At 42.2% G+C, this 23,203-nt stretch overlaps 2 protein-coding genes across 4 annotated transcripts in view; one reads left to right on the top strand and one right to left on the bottom strand.

Moving 5' to 3' along the window:
* Positions 1-15,973, top strand: part of eea1 (early endosome antigen 1) — a 55,413-nt gene extending 39,440 nt beyond the window's left edge. For all 3 annotated transcript variants that reach the window (XM_023970895.2, XM_023970894.2, XM_023970896.2), the window contains 14 exons: positions 108-221; positions 840-995; positions 1,157-1,296; positions 3,091-3,421; positions 3,761-3,862; positions 4,083-4,277; positions 4,364-4,546; positions 4,969-5,154; positions 6,061-6,192; positions 6,665-6,850; positions 8,692-8,930; positions 9,488-9,608; positions 9,957-10,055; positions 10,521-15,973. In XM_023970895.2, coding sequence (XP_023826663.1) covers positions 108-221; positions 840-995; positions 1,157-1,296; positions 3,091-3,421; positions 3,761-3,862; positions 4,083-4,277; positions 4,364-4,546; positions 4,969-5,154; positions 6,061-6,192; positions 6,665-6,850; positions 8,692-8,930; positions 9,488-9,608; positions 9,957-10,055; positions 10,521-10,643 — 2,307 coding nt within the window. In that variant the 3' untranslated portion in view covers positions 10,644-15,973. The remainder of the gene's footprint in view (positions 1-107; positions 222-839; positions 996-1,156; positions 1,297-3,090; positions 3,422-3,760; positions 3,863-4,082; positions 4,278-4,363; positions 4,547-4,968; positions 5,155-6,060; positions 6,193-6,664; positions 6,851-8,691; positions 8,931-9,487; positions 9,609-9,956; positions 10,056-10,520) is intronic.
* Positions 15,974-16,163: 190 nt separating this feature from the next.
* Positions 16,164-23,203, bottom strand: part of LOC111952508 (pleckstrin homology domain-containing family G member 7) — a 33,128-nt gene continuing 26,088 nt past the window's right edge. Inside the window, exons 15-16 of the mRNA XM_023971241.2 lie at positions 19,946-20,043; positions 16,164-16,751 (exon numbers count right to left, since the gene is read on the bottom strand). Coding sequence (XP_023827009.1) covers positions 16,647-16,751; positions 19,946-20,043 — 203 coding nt within the window. The 3' untranslated portion in view covers positions 16,164-16,646. The remainder of the gene's footprint in view (positions 16,752-19,945; positions 20,044-23,203) is intronic.

Below are 23,203 nucleotides of genomic sequence, written 5' to 3'. Positions count from 1 at the left end.
TCGCCAGACGGTCATGTGAAGAGTGTTAACCACTCAACCATAGCGATAAGAACGTTTACCACTCAGCCAGATTCTGGCACTGAAAAGTTGTCTTGTTGTTTCCCCAGTTGAAGGCTAAGATCGAGATGCTGCTGTCAGCCGAGGCAGCCAAGGCAACCCAGAGAGTAGACCTGGAGAACCACCTGGAGACAGCCCAGCATGCACTGCAGGACAAGCAGCAGGTCAGCCATAGTGTCTATGTCTGAGGTCAGCTCACTCATAGTACTGCAGGCTGAGATGGGTGACGTCAGCAGAATAGACTCATACTAGATGGAAATCTGATCTACCACAATACTCCTTCAATGGAGATCCGTCTCTTGACATAATATCAACGATTCATTTATCTGTGGGGCAATATGCCCTAGCTGAGGGCTAGTATAACCGGTGTGAAATGGCTAGCTAGTTAGCGAGGTGTGCGCTAATCGCGTTTCATTCGGTGACGTCACTCGCTCTAAGACCTTGAAGTAGTTATTTTCCTTGCTCTGCAAGGGCCGCGGCTTTTGTGGAGCGATAAGTATCAATGCTTCGAAGGTGACAGTTATCGATGTGCCCAGGTAGGGGCGAGGAGAGAGACAGAAACAATACTGTTACTCTAGACCCCATTCCAAGTCTTTAAAAGTAAATACTTCCTTCCTTGAAGTAATCACTGATTAGACAGGACAGGGGAATGTCATGTGGTGGCGCTCTTGTGTTCTCCTGTCCAATCATGTCTAGTCAATGGTTACTTCAAGGAAAGAAGGATGCGCTTTTAGAGAATTTTCATGGGGCCCCCAGTAACCTTATCTCTCCTGTCCTTGTAGGAGCTGAGTAAGAGCCAGGCGTGTGTGGAGGAGCAGGGCCAGAGGCTGCAGGCGAGACAGGAGCAGTGTGGCCAGCTGGAGGCCAGTCTGAAGGAGATCAAAGACGAACTACTGATCTCAGAACAGCGCGTAGAGCAGCTGGAGGTGCGGGCCAAGGTCAGTTAAATGCACACACTCACACACATTAGATTTTTGTTTATTACAATATGAAGGGGTTTAGCTCATACACACATTTTGGTATCAGGGTTGTAGTAGAAAGTCACTGAGGTCACTGAAATGGCTGTGTGTGTTGTGTTTTCTTTGTGCGTGTATGACAGAAAGCGGAGGCGGAGGGGGTGGAGCTGCGTGCTGCCAGGGAGCAGGCCCAGCAGGAAGTGCAGAAGCTCCAGAAGCAGGGGTCGGAGGTCAAGGGAAAGCTGAAGGAGCTGGGTTGCCTATTGGAGACTGAGAAGGCTGGGTGAGAACTTACTGCACCTTCTTTATGCTGTCACAGTCAGGTTACCATGCCAATGGACACGACAGGGTCAAAGTTCATTCGGAAAGAATTCAGACCCCTTGATTCCCCCCCCCCCACATTTTGTTACGTTACAGCCTTATTCTAAACTGGATGAAAAATTTAATCCTCGTCAATCTACACACAATACCCCATAATGACAAAGCGAAAACAGGTTTTTAGAAAGTTTTGCAAATGTATTAAAAAATAAAAACAGATACCTTATTTACATAATATTCAGACCCTTTGCTATGAGACTCGAAATTGAGCTCAGGTGCATCCTGTTTCCATTGATCATCCTTGAGATGTTTCTACAACTTGATTGGAGTCCACCTGTGGTAAAGTCAATTGATTGGACATGATTTGGAAAGGCACACACTTGTCTATATAAGGTCCCACTGTTGGCAGTGCATGTCAGAGAAAAAAACAAGCCATGAGGTTGAAGGAATTGTCCGTAGAGCTCTGAGAGAGGATTGTGTCGAGGCACAGATCTGGGGAAGGACACCAAAAAATTACTGCAGCATTGAAGGTCCCCAAGAACACAGTGGCCTCCATCATTCTTAAATGAATGATGTTTGGAACCAGCAAGACTCTTCCTAGAGCTGGCCGCCTGGCTAAACTAACCAAAAACCCGATGGTCACTCTGACAGAGCTCTAAAGTTCCTCTGTGGAGATGGGAGAATCTTCCAGAAGGACAACCATCTCTGCAGCACTCTACCAATCAGGCCCTTATGGTGGAGTGGCCAGACGGAAGCACCTCAGTAAAAGGCACATGACAGCCCGCTTGGAGTTTGCCAAAAGGCACCTAAAGGACTCTCATGCCATGAGAAACAAGATTCACTGGTCTGATAAAACCAAGATTAAACTCTTTGGCCTGAATGCCAAGCGTCACGTCTGGAGGAAACCTGGCACCATCCATACGGGGAAGCATGGTAGTGGCAATATCATGCTGTGGGGATGTTTTTCAGCAGCAGGGACTGGGAGACTAGTCAGGATAGAGGTTAAGATGAACGGAGCAAAGTACCGAGAGATCCTTGATGAAAACCTGCTCCAGAGCACTCAGGACCTTAGACTGGGGTAAAGGTTCACCTTTCAACAGGACAACGACCCTAAGCACACAGCTAAGACAATGCAGGAGTGGCTTCGGGACAAGTCTCTGAAAGTGCCTGAGTGGCCCAGCCAGAGCCCGGACTTGAACCCGATCGAACATCTCTGGAGAGACCTGAAATTAGCTGTTCAGCGACACTCCCCATCCAACCTGACAAAGCTTGAGAGGATCTGCAGAGAAGAATGGGAGAAACTCCTTAAATACAGGTGTGCCAAGCTTGTAGCGTCATACCCAAGAAGACTCGAGGCTGTAATCACTGCCAAAGGTGCTTCAACAAAGTACTGAGTAAAGGGTCTGAATACTTACGTAAATGTGATATTTCAGTAAAAAAATATATACATTTGTTAACATTTCTAAACCTGTTTTTGCTTTGAGTAGATTGATGAGGGGGGAAAAAACAATACATTTTAGAATAAGGCTGTAAGGTAACAAAATGTGGAAAAAGTAAAGGGGTCTGAATACTTTTCGAATGCACTGAATCATCTCCTGACGACAAGGAAAATTACCGTTGCAGCAACAGTCTATAGACAGTCCACCTGAGTATAAATGAAATGTGGTTCTGGCCATCGACTATAAACCAAGCTTTTTCCTTATTGTTAGTCATTGTACCACATCCAGTACTCTTTGTGACCGGTCTCTGCTTCTCTCAGGGCTGCTGCATTACAGGTGGAGCTGAAGAGAAAAACCTCCTCCCTGAGTGACACGCGACAGCAGCTGGAGCAATGTGAGCAGGAGAAGACCTCCCTCCAGACCAACTTGGACAAGCTAGCCCAGGAGGGGCAGGCGCAGCAGGCAGAGCTGGACAGGAAAGCCCAGGGCTTGGCCAGAGAGCTCCAGACGGCCCAGCAGGAGAAGGAGGCCCAGGGGAAAGAGCTGGTCGCGGTCAAGRATGGCCTGGCTAAGGCCTCCAAAGCCATGAAGGACAGCCAGAGCCAGCTGGACAAGGAGAGGAAGAGCAGCAAGGCAGTTCTGGAGGAGAAGGTGGGTTTAATGTGGTGTAGCGTGGTAGACCTCCATATGGAAGGCACAGACAGCAATGTGAAGGAGTCAGGAAGCTACTTGGGCCCATATTCATAATGTGTTACAGAGTGGGAATGCTAATATACTGCAGGATCAGTTTAGCCTTTTAGATCATAATGAATAAGATTACGTGGACCGGATCCTAGATCCACACTCCTACTCTTTAAGGGCTCTGTTCTTCTAGAATTGTATTTGTCAGTGTTATCAGCAGAAGTCTGTTGGACTCTAGGCCAAATCCAACATTAAATATATCTGTGTTAACGTGAAAATGAAAATGTCTCGAATGTGTTCCTGTTTTAGGAGAAGTCCCATGAGAAGGCCAGACAGGAGCTGCTGAAGGCCACAGATGCCTCCACCAAGGAGATGGCAGAGGTCAAAGGGCAGCTGGACAAGATCAGAGAGGTATTAAGCCCATAGACATGAATATATGGTCCCATTCATTAGGCACCAAATGGAAGAAAACTGACAACAAGGAAGGACTACCTGAGCTTGTCCAATAGGAAACCCTTCATTTTTGTTTCAGTTGCAAAATGTTTTGCTATGGTGTGCCCTAATGAACACGACCCAGATACCGGTTGTCCATGCTCTCACAATGGGTTCTATTTTGTGTCTGCCTTTGCAGGCAGAAAAAGGGCTGAATATGCAGCTGACTGCATTAACAGAGCAACACACCAAGACCCAGGAGGCCCTGAAAGAGAAGGAGAAGGGAGTGCAGCAGCTACAGGCCCAGCTGACGACAGCCCAGGGGTCCTTCAGCCAGGAAAAGAAGAAGCTGGAAAGCCAAGTGACCGAGCTGCAAGGATCACATGCCAAGAAGGTAAGATGACATGCATGCATGCACATACACACACACACACTTAATTCCATGTATTTTCCATGTTTTGGACTAAATATGTGTTCCAGGGTGAGGAGGAGGGTCGTCTGAGGGAACAGGTGTCAGGCCTCGGCCAAGATTTGAGCTCTGAGAGGACCAGGACCACTGAGCTGCAGAAGGTTCTAGAGCAGAGTCAGCAAGGCCTGGCCAAGCTACAGTCTGACTACTACGGCAAGGAGTCAGAGTTGTCATCTCTTAGACAGGACCTCAAGGTGGGTGGAAGACCATGCAAGCAGAGAAATATCCTTACTAGAACGGGAATCCACATTCAATTATATTTCAATGGAGGGAGGTCGTGGTCAGTGGGAGTTAGACAGGAAGAGTCATTGTGTGGGAGGAAAATATGTGTGAGAAGACAAAGGTAGTTAAGAGGAATCAATGGAGATACCAGAGACCGTGTCAGACCGCATGTACATATTGATAATGATCTGATTCACGTGTCTGCCTAATGGTCTACCAGGACACCGTAGGTGTAGGATCATATAAATCAAAGCCTTTTTGACTTTTTTACATAATGCTAATCTAATTTGAAAGTGTGGTATGCACATAAACCTGTCGAGTGTGTGTGACCCGTGCCTGTTTTCTGTGTGTAGGTACTGTATATGACCCATGCCTGTGTGTATTCTCTGTTCAGGCTTCTGAGGAGAGGCTGACCCTGTCCCAGAAGGAGTTATCTGCTAACTGGATCCAGCTGACTGGTCTGGAGGGGCAGGTGCAGGAGGTAAAGGCTGCCAGGGCCTCCCTGGAGCAGGAGCTGGCTAAACGGGACCAGAAGCTTGGCCAGCAGGAGACAGCCCTCAAAGAGTTGCAGAAACAACAGGTTGATTGATTTTATTCGCACACAGTACATGCAGACCCAGGGTCCTGCTCAAAAGTTCCCCTGTCCATATAATCATATTGGTTATGAGATCCAGGAGGGAAGACATTATTGTTTCACTTGGGGGTATCCCATTTAGTTTTGTGTAAGGAATCTCTTGTTATAATTGTTGTACATCTAATTCCAACCCATAGCCAGAGCTAGGGTTGCAAAGCTACCGGGAATTTAGGTCATTAACAGAAACTGTCAATCTATCATCATTTTGGTAATTTATACTTTAACAACTTTTAAAATGTATAAATATATATTATTCATTTTTTTATATCGGTGTCTGTATTGTCCATGAGTTTCTGGTAGATAGATCATATGGTTCAAGAGAAAATAGCCTAATTAATGAGAAAAGCATCTAATCAACAATGGCATTATTTTCAATTCCCTTTGTGACTCAACAACTATAGACTTTGTTCACAACTGCCACCAGTTTGACACCAAGACATACTGACAAATACATACTGACAAATAAGTGTGTAAAAAAACATGTAAAGGATATTTCATGCTGAATCCCTCATATTAAACATGGTTTTCTCTAAATGGATGGATTATATATAGGATCATGTTTTACAGCTTTGCCATAACATTTTTTTATTTTAAAAGCATCTTATTTAATTCTTTCATATTTTACATGTGATCAGGCCAGAGTGTGGGCCAGAGATGATTACAGATACCTGTGATAATCTGAAGTGCCCAAAAGGGAATAAAATCCTTGAAAGATACCAAAATTCTGTTAGTTTAATGGGGAACTTAGAAACTTTTCAGTAATATACCCTCCCTTTGCAACCCTAGTCACAGCATCATGTTTTGGGGACTTTGATCAATCTCTGATGCCATCCCACCCCCTCCCCCACCTAGGGTGTGACCCAGGAGGAGCTGCAGAAGGAGAGGAGCAGAGCGGAGGAGCTGAGCCAGACTAAGGCTGCACTGGAGAAGGACACAACCAGACAGGGCTCTGAGCTGAAGGCACTCGGGGAGAGGAGTGACAAGGTGAGGCCCTCCTTAGGCTGATGCATTTATTAATCCCTTATTTTGCTTTACGGAGTGGTCCTCGATCTGGGATCATTTAACAGGTCACAGGTATAGTCACTCCATTGAGTGGAATGGGGAGGGGTTGATCCTGAATTTAGCCAACTGAATCCCATATCAACCCCTATCCTCTAGGTACTCCTGTAGATCTAAGATGATTGGATAGGTGTTAGCAAAATGGCCACAATTCCACCTGACCTCTGAGGACAAGATGGAACTGCTATCATATTGCTTACACAAGTGGTCCCCAACCAGGGGTACTTGGCCTATCCATAGGGGGTACTCATGAGACCATAGGTCTACTGGTAAAATGCACATCAGTGGGTTCTTCAGGGGTACTCGGGGCAGAGCAAAATTCAGTTGGTGGTACAGTAACCAGAAAAGGTTGGGAACCTCTGGCTTACACCTATCCATTTCACTCTCTCCCCCCCAGGAGTTGAGGGAGCTGCGGGAAGCCAAGCAACTGTTGATCCAGCAGAAGCTGGAGACGCAGGGCCGGGTGGAAGAGGTACAGGCATCCCTGGAGCAGGAGAAGACCCTGCACCAAGCCACCAGAGACAGTGTTAACCAGAGAGAGGAGAAGCTACGGGCAGAGACCCAGGAGATCCATGCCCAGCTGGTACGCTTAGTCGCTCACCAACCTAATAATTGACACCTTGGCTTTTTCCACATTTTGTTACTTTACAGCCTTATTCTAAAATTAATTAAATCGTTTTTTCCCCTCATCAATCTACAAACAATACCCCCATAATGACAAAGCAAAAACAGGTTAAAATGTTTTATATATATATATATATATTTTTTAAAGAACTACAAATACACTGAAATATCACATTTACATTAGTATTCAGACCCTTTACTCAGTGCTTTGTTGAAGCACCTTTCGCAGCGATTACAGCCTTGAGTCTTCTTGGGTATGACACTACAAGCTTGGCACACCTGTATTTGGGGAGTTTTTCCATTCTTCTCTGTAGATCCTCTCAAGCTCTGTCAGGTTGGATGGGAGTGTTGCTGCACAGCTAATTTCAGGTCTCTCCAGAGATGTTTGATCTGGTTCAAGTCCAGGCTCTGGCTGGGCCACTCAGGACTTTCAGAGACCTGTCCTGAAACCACTCCTGCGTTGTGTGCTTAGGGTCGTTGTCCTGTTGGAAGGTGAACCTTGAACCCAGTCTAAGGTCCTGAGTGCTGTGGAATAGGTTTTCATCAAGGATCTCTCTGTACTATGCTCCGTTCAACTTTCCCTTTATCCTGACTAGTCTCCCAGTCCCTGCCGCTGAAAAACATCCCCACAGCATGATGCTGCCACCACCATGCTTCACCGTAGGGATGGTGCCAGGTTTCCTCCAGACGTGACGCTTGGCATTCAGGCCGAAGAGTTCAATCTTGGCTTCATCAGACCAGAGAATCTGGTTTCTCATGGTCTGAGGGTCCTTTTGGTAACTTTTGCCAAACTCCAAGCGAGCTGTCATGTGCCGTTTACTCAGGAGTGGCTTCCGTCTGGCCACTCTACCATAAAGGCCTGATTGGTGGAGTGCTGCAGAGATGTTGTCCTTCTGGAAGGTTCTCCCATCTCCACAGAGGAACTTTAGAGCTCTGTCAGAGTGACCATCGGGTTTTTGGTCACCTCCCTGACCAAGGCCCTTCTGCCCCCATTGCTCAGTTTGGCTGGGCAGCCAGCTCTAGGAAGAGTCTTGGTGGTTCCAAACTTCGTCCATTTAAGAATGATGGAGGCCACTGTGTTCTTGGGGACCTTAAATGCTGCAGAATTCTTTTGGTACCCTTCCCTAGATCTGTGCCTCAACACACAATCCTGTCTCGGAGCGGTACGGACAGTTCCTTTGACCTCATGGCTTGGTTTTTGCTCTGAGATGCACTGTCAACTGTGGGACCTGATATAGACAGGTGTGTGCCTTTCCAAATCATGTCCAATCAATTGAATTTACAACAGGTGGTAAATCAAGTTGTAGAAACATCTCAAGGATGATCAGTGGAAACAGGATGCACCTAAGCTCAACTTCAAGTCTCATAGCAGGGTCTGAATGCATATCTAAATAAAGTATTTATGTTTGACATTTTTTATATATTTGCAAAAATGTCTAGAAAACAGTTTTTGCTTTGTCATTATTGGGTATTGTGTGTAGATTGATGAGTAAAAACATTTATTGAATCAATTTTAGAATACGGCTGTAAGGTAACAAAATGTGGAAAAGGTGAAGGGGTCGGAATACTTTCTGAATGCACTGTACATGTGATGTTTGACATTTTAATGCTATTTGCTGGTGGAAATGTATCGTATGTACAGTAGCTCTACTAACAGAAAACACACACCAGCCCTTTTACGTGCTGTGTTTCACTGTGTGGTGGTGTCTTTTAGGTATCGTCACTCAGATGTGTTGTAGAGCTCCTGTAGGTGTGGCTTTTCTCCTCTAGACTTCTAAATACCCTGTTCTGCCTCCCCAGGCGTCAGAGCGTAATGCTCGGGAGGGGCAGGCGACGCGGGGAGAGGAGGCGGAGGCGCGGCTGGGCCTGCAGGTGACGGCGCTCAACGAGAACGTGGCCACGCTGAAGAGGGAGTGGCAGGGGAGCCAGCGGCACTGCGGCGAGCTGGAGAAGCAGACGGATGAACTGCGGGGCGAGATCGCCGTGCTGGAGGCCACCGTGCAGAACAACCAGGACGAGAGGCGCGCGCTGCTGGAGAGGTGAGAGAGAGGGTAGTGGGTGTGAAGTTGTCTCCAGAATTACTGTGTGGTGTGTTTATACCAGAAACTACCTTGAAGCAAGAAATCGCCTAGATCTACCCTTGTGGATGTCTTCGAAACAAAACGGCAAGTTGACTGTTTTTTTTACGTTTATTTAACTAGACAAGTCCGTTAAGAACAAATTCTTATTTAGAATGGCGGCCTGGGTGACAGTGGGTTTAACTGCCTTGTTCAGGGGCAGAACAACATATTTTTACCTTGTCAGCTCGGGGATTTGATACAGCAACCTTTCGGTTACCGGCCCAACACTCTAATCACTAGGCTACCTGCTGCCCTGACACCTTGCAGGATAGGCTAACTGATTTCCGGTAGTTGGACTGCTAGAAGTCGTGCCGTCATTATAACCTCCCTGTGATGCAGCAGAAGTTGCTTTGGAGGTGACAAGTGCTTTGATTTATTTTCTCTTTCTTCCCTCTAATTCTTTCTCTCTCTCTCCCTCTCCTCCTATGGTAGCTTTTAGCCTTCAACCAATTGACTGTGTTATGGCTGTGTTTCAGGTGTGTGAAGGGTGAGGGGGAGATGGAGAAACTGCAGGCCAAAGTAGTGGAGATGAGGAGGAAACTGGATGATACGACAGCCGCCATGCAAGAGCTGGGCAGAGAAAACCAGTCACTACAGGTAACAATACAAGATACGTAACACCACGTTACGCACCTATTAGGACTTCAGGATGCATCGTTTTTTATGACCTGTAGCTGAACTCGGTCTTTATTAAGCACAATACGGAGTCCACATCCATGGAGTCCAACAACCAATTATTACGTAATTGTATTCATCTCATTTAATATGTTATCGAGTTATGGATGTCACAATAGACCGCGCCGCTCTGCGGATTCGAACTCTGTAGGACGAATAGCTCGTCAATAGAGCTGTGTTTGTTGGGAGTGTGCATGCGTGTTAGTGGAGCTCGTTTTCATGCTGTGTGTATGCAGGTGCGCTAGCCCCTCTCCTTGTCCCCGTCTGTAGATAAAGCAGTCACAGTCTCTGACCAGGAAGTGGGCAGAGGACCATGAGGTACAGAACTGCATGGACTGTGGGAAGGGCTTCTCTCTCGCCATTAGGAAGGTGAGTTGTATTACGCGGCGGTCTGTTCATTTGGGTTGTGTTCATTAGGGCAGATTTTTTGCAACAGGAATGTTTAGCAACAAGGAATTCATGTTTCTTATTGGACAAGTTCAGGTAGTCCCTCCCTGTTTCAGTCCATTTTCTTCTGTTTGCTGCCTTCTGAACACGACCGTTGTAAATGTTGGAGGAGCCACAAAGGAATTCACAAGTGTTTTTACGTTTTTGTTAGTTAACTTCTGTGCAGAGCCGTGGTTGAATGATAACGCGCCCAACACATGTACAAATCTCCCCACCAGTGACCGGTGTTCAATCCCCCTGTCCAGCCTTCCCACTTAGTTCGGAAATCAGAAAGAGACCGAGTTGTCTCAATAAACAAATACATAGAGAACAAAAGAGTAGTCGGCATAGCCTGACTGCCCATCCTCCTAACTGACTCTCTCTACTCTACTCTGACTCCCCTTGCAGCACCACTGCAGACACTGTGGCAACATCTTCTGTGCAGAGTGCTCCGCCAAGAACGCCCTCATACCCTCATCCAAGAAGCCTGTGCGGGTTTGTGAAACATGCTTCGAAGATCTCCAGGCCTGACACCCCTCTCCCCCCTCCCCCCAGTAGCCCAGCAACGGCATGTCTCATGATGTCCATTTTCTATGTGCATTCATCTGGACTGAGGAACCAACACCAGTCTCTCTGTGAACCCCATTGGACCATGTGAAGCAAACAGACCTACTGAGCTTTGGAGAGGAGTAACCTGGTGATGGGATGGGAGTGCAGAAGAAGTGGCCAGTCACTATAGGGGCTGATGGAGGTTTAGCAGATGTCTCGACGTCACACAAGAAGATGGGAACATAATGGAAGAAGCACTGCAGACATTCCTGAGCTATGTGATGGAATAGGCCGCATCTGTATAGTGCCTTTGCCTCTCCTGACCTGAAGTCGACATGTCAGTCGGTCGGACAGAGTATGGTAACAGGGAGAGCTCAACAGCACCATCCATTACTCCACACATCTATCTAGAATGGCGGCCATCTTGGTTTGGCATTGTTATCATCTTGAGCATTAACAAGACAGTTGACTGTAAGTTGGGTCTTGAAGGGTTGTGAAGGCAGGGGTTATACCGACTAACGGGTTAAGTTAACGAAAGGATATAGTTACCTTGAAAGGTGGAAAGCAGTGGTTCTGTTTGTTTTAGAAGTATTTTGTTCACGACCAAAGAATGTCTAACTGGAGGAGTCCAACAGTCCTGAGAGATGGCATGACGCTAAATGGAAAGCCTGGATTTTTCATAACTTTATTTCTTTTCAATTACTTTTTAAATCTAGCTGAAAGCTTTGGATTTTTGACTCGTAAGGTCATACATTTTATCAAGAATTCAGACATCCTTGATATACATCAGAATTATTTTTTTTTCAATGCTGCTCATCTTTCTACAAAACTGAATTACTTTTTTTGTTTTTCACTGTCCACGTGGTTGGTTGCATGTGCTTTTTCTGTCACCTGTATCACATTCAACATCATGACTACTGCAGGGGCTGTGTGTGCTCTGCTTTGAAGCAGAAGCAATAACTGTCCACGTGTATCGTGTGTGTGTGTGTGTATATGTGGTGCTTTAGGAATGAATGTGTATCAGTAAGTGTAGGGCTGCAGTGTTGTCAGTCTGCATGGTGACTGTTTAAACCTTCTCTTTAAGACACTTTTGTACATGTCAATGTTGATTTACACTAATTGCTAACTCTTTACGACCTGTCAAACAGAACTGATAACACTTTTAAAAAATCTAGTCCTCATTCAAGTATTTTTAATGGGTGATTCTCATGAAACTAGTTTTAAACATCTGTAGCAGATTGAGTTGCAAAAATCAACTATAATTCTGAAGACAAAGTCCAGTTTTTGGCAGTCTTATTTTAAATAACGTTCACATTTTCACATGATATTTAAAAAACATTTTCACCCCAAATTCTCATTACCGAAATGCATCTGTATTAAATTCTGAGGTCATTTTATACTAGTTGAAGTGGACATGTCTCATTACCGTAACACTCAGTTTCTGTAAAAACTCTAAATGTTTTTAAATAAACTTTTATTCACTCATGATGCATCATCTAGAGCAGGGTTTCCCAAAGTCGGTCCTGGGGCCTCCCCCGGGTGCACGTTTTGGTTTTTGTCCTAGCACTACACAGCTGATTTGAAATAATCAAAGCAAACGTGCTCCAGGGGTGGCCCCAGGACCGGTCTTGGGAAACCCTGATCTAGGGGTTTAACTTTAACTGAGCACAAGTTAATTTATCCGCTTATATGCCTTCAGAATGGAGTTCTTATTCTCAAACAACCCCTTTACCCCACTTGGTCTTCTCATTACTGATATGGCTAAAAAGCTGAAATTGGGAAAAATCAGAACCATTACCTTATAAACATGGAGGCATGAATGGGCTTTAGTGATGTGGTCAATTGTTTGCTGACTCATAATGGCTGTCTCCTATTATTTGCAGATCTAAGGGCCCCTCATTACCGAAACAAATGTCTCAATAAATATGGGGTGCAAAAACTCTGTTTAAATTACTTTTAAGCCACAATCAGCAGTTTGTGTTTCAGCAAAGAGCAACCCCACCACAAAGGAGAATATCCCCAATTTTGACATGTGTACCTGTTTTCACACCTATACTGACTGTTGTTTAATATCACAAGACAGTTTTTGTTCCATATTGCACGTATTTAGATGCTTTATAGGCATATTGTGTTATGCCGTTTGCCCATAGGATCCCATTCAATTCAGATTTTTTTTATTTTTTTTAAATGTACAACCACAAATATCCACGTCCTAATACACCAATATTACCTGTAAAGACCTTGGATAAATATTTTTTTGCAGTTACGTTTAAGTACATTTTTGGCTTTTGAAAATACATGCCTATAATTACAGTACTTATACTGAAATAAGTGATATTTTAGTCAATTACATTAAGATCAGTGAATTTAGTATTATGCGAGGATTATTTGGGTTTAACAAATGATGAAACTGATTTGTTGGGTTACTGAATCTCTGGTAGAGATCAGTACAGGTTTTTCAATGGCAAATTATGCAACACTCATTTCCGAAACCTGCTCATCATTACCGTAATGCGGAAATATTAGGACACATTTATGCAATTTTGTCTTAATCTGATGTGTACATAAATTAAATAAAACAATTTGAATGTATACAAAAGTTATTGATTCAAAAAGGTTGTTACGGTAATAATATTTTACGAATTACAATTTAAATGTTTAACTCAGGCCTTTTCATTAGGGAAGCAATGTTAAAAATATTATAAATTGATTTGTTTTACTTTTTGGGAGTTTAAAAAGTGTTGCAGCAATGAGCATTTTTGCATTGGTAGTTGTAAAATGCATTATCTGATCAAAAAACAAGACTAATTATGAAATAGGAAAGTACATATCCTAATCTCGGTGATCCAAGAGGACATTTCTTTTTTAAATGTCAGTTTCATGAGAATGACCCTGAAAACAGTGCCTTCAGAAAGTATTCACACCCCTTGGGATTTTCCACATTTTGTTGTGTTATAAAGTGGGATTAAAATATTTATTTATATTTTTTGTCAACAATCTGTCAAAGTGGAAGTAAAATTCTAACGTATGTAAAAACAATTATGAAAAATAAACTATCTTGATTACATAAGTAAAGAACTCTGAGCCAATACATGTTAGAATCACCTTTAGCAGCGATTAAAGCTGTGAGTCTTTCTGGGTAAGTCTCCACGAGTGTTGCACACCTGAATTGTATAATATTTGCTCATTGTTCTTTTAAAAATGATTCAAGCTCTGTCTAGTTGGTTGTTGATCATTGCTAGACTGCCAATTTAAGTCAAAAACTGTAACTAGGCCACACAGGAACACTCAATGTCGTCTTGGTAAGGAACTCTGTAGATTTAGCCTCGTGTTTTAGGCTATTGTGCTGCTGAAAGGTGAATGTCTCCCCGTGTCTGTTGGAAAGCAGACTAGGTTTTCCTCTAGGATTTTGCCTGTGCTTAGCTCTATTCCATAATATTTGTATCCTAAAAAAACTCCCTAGTCCATGCCGAAGATTAGCATACTCATAACATGATGCAGCCACCACCATGCTTGAAAATATGAAGAATGGTACTCAGTGATGCATTGTTTGATTTGCCCCGAACATAACACTTTGTATTCAGGACAAAGTTAATTTATTTGGCACATTTTTTGCAGTTTTACTTTAGTGTCTTATTGCAAAACAGGATGCATGTTTTGGAATATATTTATTCTGTACAGGCTTCCTTTTCACTCTGTCATTCAGGTTAGTATTGTGGAGTAGCTGCAATGTGGTTTATCCATCCTCAGTTTCACAGCCATTAAACTCACTGTTTTAAAGTCACTATTGGCCTCATGGTGAAATCCCTGAGCGGTTTCCTTCCTCTACGGAAACAGAGTTAGACCTGTATCTTTGTATTGATGCACCATCCAAAGTGGAATTCATAACTTCACCATGCTCAACGGAATATTCAATGTCTGCTTTATTTTTACCCATCTACCAATAGATGCCCTTCATTGCGAGACATTGGAAAACCACCCTGGTCTTTGTGGTTGAATCTGTGTTTGAAATTCACTGCTCGACAAGGGGCCTCGGAGATAATTGTATGTGTGGGGTACAGAGATGAGGTAGTCATTCAACAATCATGTTAAACACTTTGTACACAGAGACCATGCAACTGACTGGTTAAGGACATGTTTACTCCTTAACTTATTTTGGCTTGCCATAACAAAGGGGTTGAATACTTGACATTTCAGCTTGTCATTTTTATTTAATTTGTAAAAACCTAATTCCACTTTGAAATGATGGGGTATTGTGTGTAGGCCAGTGATTAACTCAATACAAATACATTTTAAATTCAGGCTGTAACACAATGTAGAAAGTCATGGTTTGTGAATATTTTCTGAAGGCACTGTGCTGATTTGAACTGCTCCTGCACTGTCTGGTCAATCCACAGTAAATGATAAAGGCTCTTAGTTGAAAGACTGCCATGTTATTGTGAGTGACTTGGTCAGCAGTCTTGGCTTCTGGTTTGCTGTATGTCTACGTGTCTGGCTAGCCAATGGGCTGGCTGTCCATCTAGCTCAGGGTTTCTAACTGTGATAGGGTTTACCATCTTATTGTACGACATTGTCACTTACTAATACCAAGGCTATAGTAATTATCTTTGTAAAATGTTTTTCTTCCATAAGAAAATTAAAGTTAAAAAAAAGTGTGTAATTAAATTAAATTACACACTTGCGTGTGTATAAAGAAGCGTCGACAAATGTAACGTAAAAAAAAAATCCATAGTCTTACTGAATTAATTTTAGGGAATGGCACTACAAATTAATCTGGCTTGTTTCACGTGGATGCCGGCCGTCGTCATGCATGATATCGATTGTCTTTAGTTCATTCCTCGTCCACTTTAGAGGGTACATGGCACCGTTTATATACTTTAGAAATTCGTCCTTCCTCATTTCCTTCAGGTAAGCACAAATCTATAAGTGGATGGATAGATGAAAGGAAGGTTAACACTCACTTCCACCGATCTGTAACTTCAAGGAAGGATACATTTCTGGTGTATTGCAACAGGGGCCCCCCTTATGTAGCGATTGTGCCTGAAAGAGTCACGTTACCCTGCATTCGTCAACCAATGGTTACGTGCCATGTCAGACTGACATTTCTTTAACACGCATCAGCAACGTCTAAGCTCTGAAACGCAGTCCTTGTTTGTCATGGTGACAGTCGGGAACCCTGTGTTCCCTTGGACCACCTGTCCTGGAAGAAGGGATGTGTGTCTGATTAAGGAAATAAATTATATAATTTGACTAGATGTACCATTTGTTTTCTCATTTTCCATCATGACTAAATAAAAGGGATGTGTATTTTCCTTGGTGGCCAGTGTGTGTATACCAGTGTGTTAACTAGCGTATCTCTGATTTTTCACCCACTTGGGTGATAATGACATGGGTCAGTTGTACTGTTCTGACTTGTGATGTATTGTTAGCCATAGACCCATTACCACAGTTTGAGTGAATGCATACATGTATGTATTCAGCAACACAGGACAAAGTCATCACTAATCATTTAACAATTTATTGTCATCTTTCAAAGCAAACATGAATTTTACAAATTATCCTGCTAATACTTTACAACGGCTTAGGCGGAACCACAGTGCATGACACAGTAATAGTCCTTGTTTAAGCCAGTCTAGGGCAGTGGTCACCAACCCTGGTACTGGAGAAATTCACCAGGAGTGCAGGATCTCATTCCAGCCCAGCACCAACCAAAGCACCTGATTAAACGAATCAAAGGTCTCGACAACTAACTAGTTTAATCAAGTGCATTTGTGCTGGTATGTACTTAGAACCTGCATACGTATACCCCTTTCACACTACAGCCGAGCCGGGCTGGCCAGGTTACATATCCACCACAATTCTAGAACTCTGCTAGAAAGGACAGTGTGAAAAGAAAATATCTTAGCCACCTATGGTTCAGGACCTATAGTGGGAGGCCCCAGAAGCAGTATTTGTGGTCCCCTGTTGTAGTGAATGTCAGATGGCTCAGATCTGGGAGGACTCTACCCACAGTGAGGAGCTCTTCACCCGAGGAGGCTGCTGAGAATTCAGTGTYGTCACTGCACCCTCTATCTCTGACATCCACACCCTCTGGAAATGAACACATTTTTGTGGTTTGTTTATTGTTCACATTTCAACATTGTTTTGTTATTTTTTTAAACGTGTGTTGTGACCTTTGAAATTAACTTGACGTACCATGAGGATACTTGGCTTACTAACTCAGGCCTGGGGTTGCAAAGCGACCAGTAATTTTGTTAATTAACAATCTGGCAACCTATCGTAAATTTGGTCATTTACACTTGAATAACAATTTTTTTGTATGTATTAATATGGACAAAGATGTATAAGTTTCTAGTAGATAGACCATATGGTTCAAGAGAAAATAGCCTAATTAATCAATTTTAAAAAATACACAAAGCAATTGTTTTAGATGATTTTTCCTTATGATCCCTGGAGATGAATGTGAAAACAGCCATATGGAAGCAAACTGAAAATCAGAACATGTATTGCAGCCCCTTTTCCACAACGAAATAGGCTATAAATAGCCGTGTCGTTATTCAGAATTATGTGTCCTCTATTTGATGTCTGCGCTTTAGAACGTTTTAACTATTGCCTATGGTGCAGTTTTCTCCGTATCATGTTATATTGGCCACTATCAGGACGCACCATCAGTAATACCAACATACATTTCTAACTGTCACTTTAGTATTAGTTTTACTTAAATTTGTAACTTTATTTTCCCATTCCATTTACCTTTCTTTCCTCTGTCACATCCGTGTAGTTGTTCCTGAGGGTGGCTAGCAATAGTGGATCATATTAGGCTAACGTTGTGCAATAACTTTGGACCTAGTGGAATTCAGACCACACGCAGCGGGTTAAACCTGGAGCACAGTTTACGATGACTGGACCGCTGTCATTACAGTTCCGTGATTAGTGAGGATTAGGGTAGATTTATTGGACTAGCCTATTGTTCAACCACTATTGTATACTTGTTTCACCTTCCAATATTTCATGGATTGAACTTGAATATGACAACTTTCAGGATGAATCAAACCACTTCTAATTCATTAATATATTTATATCTCCAAACCTGCTTTTTTTWAAATTCATACATGCTTTCCTAACCCCAAAAGTTGCCTAAATAATCTACAAGATCAGAGTATTTTTACATCTACCAGTTGGTGTTGAAACGGAGACAAATATGCATATATTATTTAGATGGCTTTCTTCCATTTTTTATTTAACTTGGAAAGTCAATTAATAACAAATTGATTGCCTACCAAGAGGCAAAAGGCCTCCTGCGGGGATGAAAAATGTAGGACAAAAACACACATCACAACAGAGACACCACAACACTCCATACAACAACAAAGCATGGCAGCAACACAACATGTTAGCAGCACAAACATTGTTAGGCACAGACAACAGCAAAATGGCAGACAACACAATAAATCACGTGAAGCAGCCACAAGTGTCAGCAAGAGTGTCCATGATTGAGTGTAGAGATGGAGATAAAACTGTCCAGTTCGTTTTTTTTGCAGCTCACTCCAGTCGCTAGCTGCAGCGAACTGATCCCTATTTTCCAAACTTGTTCTCAATGTATTCTAGTCAACAATATCCTAATTAAAAAAGGCACACCATTAAGATAGATGCACTGACAACCCTATTGAATGAAAAGTCCAGGAGAAAATCTGTTGGGGGGGGGGTTCAGCAGTTGAATTACATTTATTCAGTGTGCAGAAGGGAACCACGACTGCAAAGCGTGTTATGCACCTGCCTGCACAAGGTAAGTCTGAATACCAACTACTGAGAAGTGTATAAGAAAGGCATAACTTCCTAAGTTGGAATCAGGACCTAAATTGATGGTTTATATTAAGGATAATGTTTTACAGTTTAGTCTTATTTTAATAATCGTATTGAATTATTTCATATTTTCCTTGTGATAAAGCGAGAGAGACAGCTGTGATAATCTGAAGTACCCAAAAGGGCCACTAGATGTCTTGTGATAGATTACCTAAAATCATTGAAAGATACAAAAATTCTGGTAGTTTACTGGTAAACTTTCAACGTTTCCAGTAATATACCCACCCTTTGCAACCTTACTCATGCCTAGTAATGAAGGAAATTCCACCTAACTTAGATGTGTCAAAGAGAAAGGTGACTCGGACAGTATTGGAATACACACTTCTCTGCTAGTGTCCGATCGTCTGCTGACCAACTAGTGCTGAGCGATTAACCAAAATGTAGGTTATTTTTCATTTTTTAAACTAATTGACTTAAGTCTTCAATTATTTGAATTCCATTTCGTTCAGTTTTTTTTCTGTGAGCTCAATGTGCAGTTTCTGTAGAGATAAATCAGATCAAGCCTGAACTTAGTGCAAAAAAACATGGCAATTAACTACAAAGACCATAATCCATTGCGCGCCCTCTTAAACTTGTCCATCTGTGCGTAGCAAGACAGAACGAGCAATCGATATGGATAGAAAGCAGTTAATTGGCGAGCCTGAAAATACATGATCTTGATTGCTGGTATTCAGCAGTCATAAAAGTATGACTTATTTACTTTGAATAACTACAAAAATAGTGATTTTGATAGGCAGCAGCTCTATGGAAATGAGATGATGACTTGGAATGAAATAAAGTCATCGAATAAATTATGGTTCATAAGTAAATGGGCATTCACTACCATCATGGGACTTGTATTAATTGTTTTATTCTGTGTTGTTACAGCATGCAACCCACATAATGCACAGTAATTTTAATGTCAAAAATACTTTTAAACCAAAAGCCATGATTAAAAATATATATATATATATAATCGAACCGACCTCAAAAAGCACTAATCGCTCAGCACTATGACAAACACTAACTGGATCGAGTCACTTGATTTCTGGAAAGATAGCAATTTGTATGTTTGCGCAGAGAAAATCTCCTAGACAAATATAGACTTTAAATAGCTCAACAATGACTATCATCCGGCATGGGAATGAAACATGGTGATGAATGAAGGATAACACAGGAATTTATATGGCAGTAATCAACGAGCAACTCAAATGAATAAACTTTGAACCTGCTGTGAGTATGTTGAGATGGGAATGTCATGATCGTGATAAATTCACACCTTACATATGATCACATAACATGAGATACCACATAACGAAATGTTGTCAGTCACCATGGTACAATTACACACGAACAACCAAATTGGAATGCAATACAGTGTTTTTGTTAGGCCTACAACACGTACAGTGTGTTACTTTAAGTTCAGAGTGCTCTTACTGTACCTTGACGGCCTCGGACGGTGCTTGTAGGATGAAGGCAGCGATACACTGCTGGTAGCGGTTCTGGTGCATGATGATGAAGGATTGGGATAGCCCTGACGCTGAGAAGAGAAGGATGAAACATGGCAGTGTCATATTCATTAGTGCACACCGTAGAAAAATGTATATCTTTTTTAACAGAAATTGAAAACAAGCGCTTCATATTGGAGGTTCAGTTGGTCCCTCCCTGTTTTGGCCAGTTTGCTTCCATTTAGTTTCTAATTAATACAACCTAGTTTACATATAAATGATGCTCTTATCCAGAGCAATTTACAGTAGTTAATGCATACATTTTCATACTGGTCCCTGTGGGAATCGAACCCATAACCCTGGCGTTGCAAGTGCCATGCTCTACCAACAGTCACACAAGACCAGGTCTGTTGAAAACGCACATAAGCAGTACAGAAGAAAGAGTACCGAACAAATAACTCAGGACTGATACTGTAATCGATTACAGATTACTAATCTGCGGTTTAGATAACAGGATTGCACAATACAGTGGCTTGCGAAAGTATTCACCCCCTTGGCATTTTTCCTATTTTGTTGCCTTACAACCTGGAATTAAAATAGATTTTGGGGGGGTTTGTATCATTTGATTTACACAACATGCCTACCACTTTGAAGATGCAAAATATTTTTATTATGAAATAATCAAGAAATAAGACAAAACTGAAAACTTGAGTGCATAACTATTCACCCCTCCAATGTCAATACTTTGTAGAGCCACCTTTTGCAGCTGCAAGTCTCGTGGGGTATGTCTCTATACGCTTGGCACATCTAGCCACTGGGATTTCTGCCCATTCTTCAAGGCATAACTGCTCCAGCTCCATCAAGTTGGATGGGTTCCGCTGGTTTACAGCAATCTTTAAGTCATAACACAGATTCTCAATTGGATTGAGGCCATTCCAAGACATTTAAATGTTTCCCCTTAAACCACTCAAGTGTTGCTTTAGCAGTATGCTTAGGGTCCTGCTGGAAGGTGTCCATCCCAGTCTCAAATACAAGACTGAAACAGGTTTCCCTGTATTTAGCGCCATCCATCATTCCTTCAATTCTGACCAATTTCCCAGTCCCTGCCGATGAAAAACATCCGCACAGCATGATGCTGCCACCACCTGCTTCACTGTGGGGAGGATGTTCTTGGGGTGATGAGAGGTGTTGGGTTTGCGCCAGACATAGCGCGTCCTTGATGGCCAAAAAGCTCAATTTAAGTCTCATCTGACCAGAGTACCTTCTTCCATATGTTGGGGTAGTCTCTAGAGGTCGACCGATTAATCGGAATGGCCGATTAATTCGGGCCGATTTCAACTTTTCATAACAATCGGTAATCTGCATTTTTGGACCCCTGATTATGGCCAATTACATTGCACTCCACGAGGAGACTGCGTGGCAGGCTGACTACCTGTTATGCGAGTGCAGCAAGGAGCCAAGGTAAGGTGCTAGCTAGCATTAAACTTATCTTATAAAAAAACAATCAATCTTAACATAATCACTAGTTAAACTAGTAATATCATCAACCATGTGTAGTTATCTAGCTTGTACTGCGTTGCATATATAGTCGATGCGGGCCTGTTAATTTATCATTGATCCACAGCCTACTTCGCCAAATGGGTGATTTAACAAGCTCATTTGCAAAAAAAGCACTGTCGTTGGCACCAATGTGTACCTAACCATAAACATCAACGCCTTTCTTAAAATCAATACACAAGTATATATTTCTAAACCTGTATATTTAGTTAATATTGCCTGCTAACATGAATTTCTTTTAATTAACTAGGGAAATTGTGTCACTTCTCTTGCGTTCTGTGAGTCAGGGTATATGCAGCAGTTTGGGCCGCCTGGCTCGTTGCAAACTGTGTGAAGACCATTTTTTCCTAACAAAGACAGCCAACTTCGCCAAACGGGGGATGATTTAAAAGAGCATTTGCGAAAAAAGCACAATCGTTGCACGAATGTACCTAACCATAAACATCAATGCCTTTCTTAAAATCAATACACAGAAGTATATTTTTTTAAACCTGCATATTTAGTTAAAATAAATTCATGTTAGCAGGCAATATTAACTAGAAAAAGTGTCACTTCTCTGCGTGCAATGAACGCAAGAGTCAGGGTATATGCAACAGTTTGGGCCGCCTGGCTCGTTGCGAACTAATTTGCCAGAATTTTACATAATTATGACATAACATTGAAGGTTGTGCAATGTAACAGCAATATTTACACTTATGGGTGCCACCCGTTAGATAAAATACGGAACGGTTCCGTATTTCACTGACAGAATAAACGTTTTGTTTTCTAAATGATAGGTTCCGGATTTGACCACATTAATGATCTAAGGCTCGTATTTCTGTGTTTTATTATATTAGAATTAAGTCTATGATTTGATAGAGCAGTCTGACTGAGCGGTGGTAGGCAGCAGCACGCTCGTAAGCATTCATTCAAAACAGCACTTCGTTTGCCAGCAGCTTTTCGCAATGCTTCAAGCCTATCAACTCCCGAGATTAGGCTGGCAATACTAAAGTACCTATTAGAACATCCAATAGTCAAAGGTATATGAAATACAAATGGTATAGAGAGAAATAGTCCTATAATAACTACAACCTAAAACTTCTTACCTGGGAATATTGAAGACTCATGTTAAAAGGAACCACCAGCTTTCATATGTTCTCAGCAAGGAACTTAAACATGAGCTTTTTTTACATGGCACTTATTGCACTTTTACTTTCTTCTCCAACACGTTGTTTTTGCATTATTTAAACCAAATTGAACATGTTTCATTATTTATTTGAGACTAAATTGATTGTATTAAGTTAAAATAAGTGTTCATTGTTCATTCAGTATTGTTGTAATTGTCATTATTACATACATATATAAAAATTGTCAGATTAATCGGTATCGGCTTTTTTTGGTCCTCCAATAATCAATAATAATCATTGAAAAATCATAATCGGTCGACCTCTAGTAGTCTCCCATATGCATTTTGGTGAACACCAAACGTGTTTGCTTATTTTTTTCTTTAAGCAAATGGCTTTTTTCTGGCCACTTATGTAAAGCCCAGCTCTGTGGAGTGTACGGCTTAAAGTGGTCCTGTGGACAGATAATCCAATCTCTGCTTTGCAGCTCCTTCAAGATTATCTTTGGTCTCTTTGTTGCCTCTCTGATTAATGCCCTCCTTGCCTGGTACGTGAATTCTCTTGGCAGGTTTGTTGTGGTGCCATGTTCTTT

Source organism: Salvelinus sp. IW2-2015, linkage group LG26 (genome assembly GCF_002910315.2).
Source record: "Salvelinus sp. IW2-2015 linkage group LG26, ASM291031v2, whole genome shotgun sequence".
Lineage (NCBI taxonomy): Eukaryota > Metazoa > Chordata > Actinopteri > Salmoniformes > Salmonidae > Salvelinus > Salvelinus sp. IW2-2015.
This window is presented reverse-complemented; position numbering and strand designations above follow the sequence as displayed.